Source organism: Lolium perenne, chromosome 1, assembly GCF_019359855.2.
Source record: "Lolium perenne isolate Kyuss_39 chromosome 1, Kyuss_2.0, whole genome shotgun sequence".
Lineage (NCBI taxonomy): Eukaryota > Viridiplantae > Streptophyta > Magnoliopsida > Poales > Poaceae > Lolium > Lolium perenne.
This window is the reverse complement of record NC_067244.2, coordinates 169,402,245-169,406,969: the sequence shown is the minus strand read 5'-3', so window position 1 is coordinate 169,406,969 and position 4,725 is coordinate 169,402,245. Positions and strand designations below refer to the sequence as shown.

Here is a 4,725-nt window from a genome sequence, read left to right as displayed (position 1 = left end):
CTTGACTCGCTGGAGTTCCACAAGAAACTCCTGCGAAGGTGTGATCGAGGCTCAGGCGATTGCCTGGTTTGCCAATGGATTCCGGAGAGGCTCACCCCTGTGGTAAAAGCTACAGAGAAACATGCCGACCACCTTGGCGGAGATGATCCGGGTGGCTGATAGCTATGCGTTGGGAGACCCAATGCAACCAGCGATCGCGGGTGACTCACAGCCCAAGTTCCCACCATGCTTGGATCACAACCGGAACAACTACCACAAGAGAAGGGAGGATTTCCCGGATAGGTGGTATGGAGCCCAACAAGTGCACGTGGTGCAGGATCATTCCGGCGCCAGCGGTAGCCAGAGGCAGAAAACCGGATCGCAGCCATGGGCGGGTCCAAAAAAGCAGTGGACCGAGAAGAAACCCTGGCAAGACCAGGAGAAGTACACCATGGAATCCGCCATGGACCAACCGTGTCGTTGGCACACACCCAATCCGGCTAGGCCGGCGAACCACCTGACAAAAGATTGCTCCTGGACCAAAAGGGTAATGGAGAGAGGCATTATGAAAGATGCCCGGAACCAAGGTTTCGAAAAGATACCGCCGCCACCGCCGCTAACGGGGGCAAACGCGCAACCGGTTTTTGCTCAGCAGAACCGGCCACAGCAGCAAGAAGTCCATCAAGTGGCGCAGGGAAACAATCAGTTCCCGCCTCCGGCACCTGTAGGCCGGAATGTTTACCATGACCCAGATGTGTGTTGTGTTGTGTTTGTCACAGAGCCGAGAGACCGGCAAAGCGTGCATCGCCGTTCCATGGAAGTGAACGCAGTGATACCGGCAGTGCCGAAGTACATGCTTTGGTCTGATCAAGAAATTACTTGGTCGTTCAAGGATCACCCAAAAGTGATGCCGAATCCAGGTGGATATGCCCTGGTTGTGGATCCGATCATGCACGTACCCTCATCGCGAGTCCGGTTCAGCAAAGTGCTGGTGGACAATGGGAGCAGCATTAACATCATGTACCCGCACACTATGCAAACGCTGGGCATAACCCCAAACATGCTGGAACCAAGCCGCACGACCTTCCACGGTATTGTGCCAGGGCTGTCCTGCTCACCCATGGGCAAAGTTCGAGTTGATATGATGTTTGGTGGCCGCGAAAATTGCCGCGTTAAGAACCTCCTGTTCGAAGTGGTTGATCTCGACAGCCCGTACCATGCGCTGCTGGGGAGACCGGCATTGGCCAAATTCATGGCCTCGACGCACACGGCTTACCTCAAAATGAAGATGCCGGCACTCAATGGACCACTAACTGTGGTGGGAAACTACAAAGTGTCGCTGGAAACTGTATCCGCCGGATCAAACCTAGCCGAATCGCTGGTGATCACGGAAGAAAAGAAGAGGATTCAAACCGCAGTTGCGCTGGCTCAGTCGTCCCAGGAAAACTTAGCGGCGATGAGCGGCCAGCTCAGCGGACCGGCATTCAAGCCGACGGAAGGAACCAAGGACATCGTGCTGGATCCGACTCACCCCGAGCGCACCGTCCGCATCGGCGCTGGCCATAACCAGGCATAGGAAAGCGTGCTCGTCGACTTCCTCCGTGAGAATCGGAACATCTTTGCCTAGTCTACTGATGACTTGGTGGGTGTGTCGAGGGAGTTGGCTGAGCACTCTCTAAACGTCTGGAAGGACGTGAAGCCGGTGAAGCAATCACTGCGCCGGTTTGCTGAAGATAGGAGGAAGATCATCGGAGAGGAGGTAACAAAACTACTGGTTTCCGGCTTCATTGTGGAAGTCCTGCATACCGAATGGCTGGCCAATCCTATGCAGGTCGAGAAGAAGAAGGAAGAAGACCCAAAAGCCCCAAAAGTCTGGCGCATGTGTGTATCGATTACACTAAGTTGAACAAAGCGTGCCCGAAGGATCCATTCCCGCTACCCCGGATTGATCAAGTGATCGATTCCACTGCCGGTTGCGAACTGTTGTCTTTTCTGGATGCTTATTCCGGTTTCCATCAAATTCCCCTGAAGAAGGAGGATCAAATAAAGACTGCGTTTATTACCCCGCACGGGGCTTACTGCTATGTCACTATGCCCTTTGGTTTGAGAAATGCCAGCGCAACATACCAGCATTGTATGCAAAAATGCCTTCACGACCAAATCGGTAACAACGTGCAGGTTTATGTCGACGATGTCGTCATAAAAACAAAGGTAAAAGAAACCTTGATCGATGATCTCAGGCAAACATTTAACAACCTGCGAAGGTTCCGCATGAAACTCAATCCGGAAAAATGCACTTTCGGCGTACCTGCCGGAAAGCTGCTCGGTTTCTTGGTTTCGAGCCGCGGTATAGAAGTTAATCCAGCAAAGATTCGAGCCATTGAAAGAATGCAGCCACCCCAATGCCTCAAAGATGTGCAAAAGTTCACTGGATCATTGGCATCCTTGAGCCGGTTCATAAGCCGGCTGGGAGAAAAAGCCTTGCCATTGTATGCCTTAATGAGAAAGTCAAATACTTTCGTCTGGACCCCGCAGGCAGATGCCACTTTCCATGAGCTAAATAAAATGCTCGTCACAACGCCGATATTGGCCTCGCCTCTGGAAAGGGAACCCATGTTAATCTACATCACAGCGACAAACCGGGTCGTGAGCGTCGTGATCGTGGTAGAAAGAGAGGAGGGAGGAAAAACCGTGCAGAGACCGGTATACTACCTGAGCGAGGTGCTCTCCCTCTCAAAGAAAAACTACCCGCACTTCCAGAAATGACCTATGGCATGTTCATGGCCGCCACTAAACTCAAACACTATTTCAAGGAACACTCGACGAAAGTGGTAAGCGAGGCACCAATCTCGGAAATCATCGGCAACAAAGATGCCAGCGGGCGGATTGCTAAATGGGCAATTCAGCTGTCACCTTACGTACTGGCATATGAAAGAAGGGATGCCATAAAATCACAAGCATTGGCGGACTTCCTGGTGGATTGGGCTGAGGTGCAATACAAGCCGCCCAAATCGGAAGTGGATTACTGGAAGATGCACTTCGACGGATTCAAACTCAAAGAGGGTCTCGGTGCAGGAGTGGTTCTCACCTCACCAAAAGGGGATCACTTGAGATATGTACTGCAAGTGCACTTCAGGGCGTCAAACAACGTCGCTGAGTACGAAGCTCTGATTCATGGGCTAAAAGTCGCAAAAGAAATCGGCGTGCACCGGATCATTTGTTACGCTGATTCAGATCTCGTGGTGCAGCAGTGCTCTGGAGACTGGGATGCAAAAGATGCCAACATGGCCGCATACCGGTTCCATGTGCAGAAGATTGCTGGATTATTTGAAGGGTGCGAGTTCCACCATGTGCCTCGTGCGGAAAATGAAGCCGCCGACACGCTGTCCAAGCTGGCTCTTCTAGGCAAGAAATTCCTTCTGGAATAGCCTTGGCGCATTTGAGGACACCCTCAATCAAACCAAATCCGGAATCAGAGTCCATCTTCGTACCAGAATCTCATGTGGTGCCCATGGACATCGACGGAGGAAACCCGGGCACTTCGGAATCGAAGCCGGAGGAAACCATGGTGGTGGATCACATGGATATCGACGTGCCACTTTTTCTGGTTCGAGAGGCACCGACTTGGATAAAACCTATTAAGGAATTCCTAGTCAACGGTGGCCTGCCGGCAGATGAAACAGAGTCAAGAAGGATCCAGCGAAAGTCCAAAGCGTACACCATCATCAATGGGGAGGTGTACAAGAGAAGTGTCATCGGTGTCCTACAAAGATGTGTGGAACCGGAAGAAGGGAGAGAAATGCTCCTGGAGGTGCACCAAGGAGAGTGCGGACACCATGCCTCATCAAGAGCGCTGGTGGCAAAAGTACTCCGGCATGGGTTCTATTGGCCCACGGCCTTGGAGGATGCGGAGGACTTGGTCCGAAAATGCAATGGGTGCCAGAGGTATGCCAAACAAAATCATACCCCAGCATCCGGCTTAAAAACCATACTGATAACTTGGCCATTCGTTGTCTGGTGCCTAGACATGGTTGGACCCTTCAAAACAGCAAGGGGAAAAATGACCCACATCTTGGTGATGGTCGACAAGTTCACCAAGTGGCTTGAGGTAAAGCCTATCGCAAAATGTGATGGGCACACTGCTGTCAAATTATTGAAAGATGTCATCTTGCGGTATGGATACCCGCACAGCATCATAACTGATAACGGAACCAACTTCGCTCAAGGAGAGTTCAAGTGGTTCTGTGATGACAACAACATCCAGTTGGATGTATGCTCTATGGCACACCCGCAGGGAAATGGACAAGTGGAAAGAACAAATGCACTCGTGTTGTCCGGTATCAAACTGCGGCTTATCGAGCCTCTTGAGAAAACGCCAGGATGTTGGCTTGATGAACTACCATCAGTGTCGTGGAGCATAAGAACCACACCAAACCGGTCTACCGGGTACATGCCATTTTTCATGGTATATGGAGCAGAAGCGGTCATACCAACCGACATCATCCATGACTCACCACGAGTTCAACTCTACACCGAAGAAGAGGTGAAAGGGGCTCGAGAAAATGATGTCGACTTGCTCGAAGAACAAGGAGAGTTGGCCCTGGCAAGAACGGCCATATACCAGCAAAACCTCTGATGCTATCATAGCCGGAAGGTAAACCCGAGAGTGTTCCGGGAAGGAGACTTGGTATTGCGCCTCAGGCAGCGCACTGAGGGTCGGCATAAACTCTCACCTCCATGGGAAGG

General features: G+C 51.6%; 1 protein-coding gene across 1 annotated transcript; it reads left to right on the top strand.

The window, feature by feature from the left end:
• The first annotated feature begins 2,759 nt into the window (after positions 1 to 2,759).
• LOC139833293 (uncharacterized) lies at positions 2,760 to 3,407 on the top strand. The gene is made up of 2 exons (XM_071823529.1): positions 2,760 to 3,095; positions 3,231 to 3,407. The coding sequence occupies exons 1-2, from the start codon at positions 2,760 to 2,762 to the stop codon at positions 3,405 to 3,407; spliced, it is 513 nt and encodes a 170-aa protein (XP_071679630.1).
• Positions 3,408 to 4,725: the final 1,318 nt, after the last annotated feature.

Bases quoted from the DNA above. Each gene is read 5' to 3' on its own strand.
- LOC139833293 (XM_071823529.1), top strand. From the start codon at position 2,760: ATGGCCGCCACTAAACTCAAACACTATTTCAAGGAACACTCGACGAAA. The intron at 3,096-3,230 runs GTACTGCAAGTG...GTGGTGCAGCAG, and splicing joins AAGGGGATCACTTGAGATAT to TGCTCTGGAGACTGGGATGC.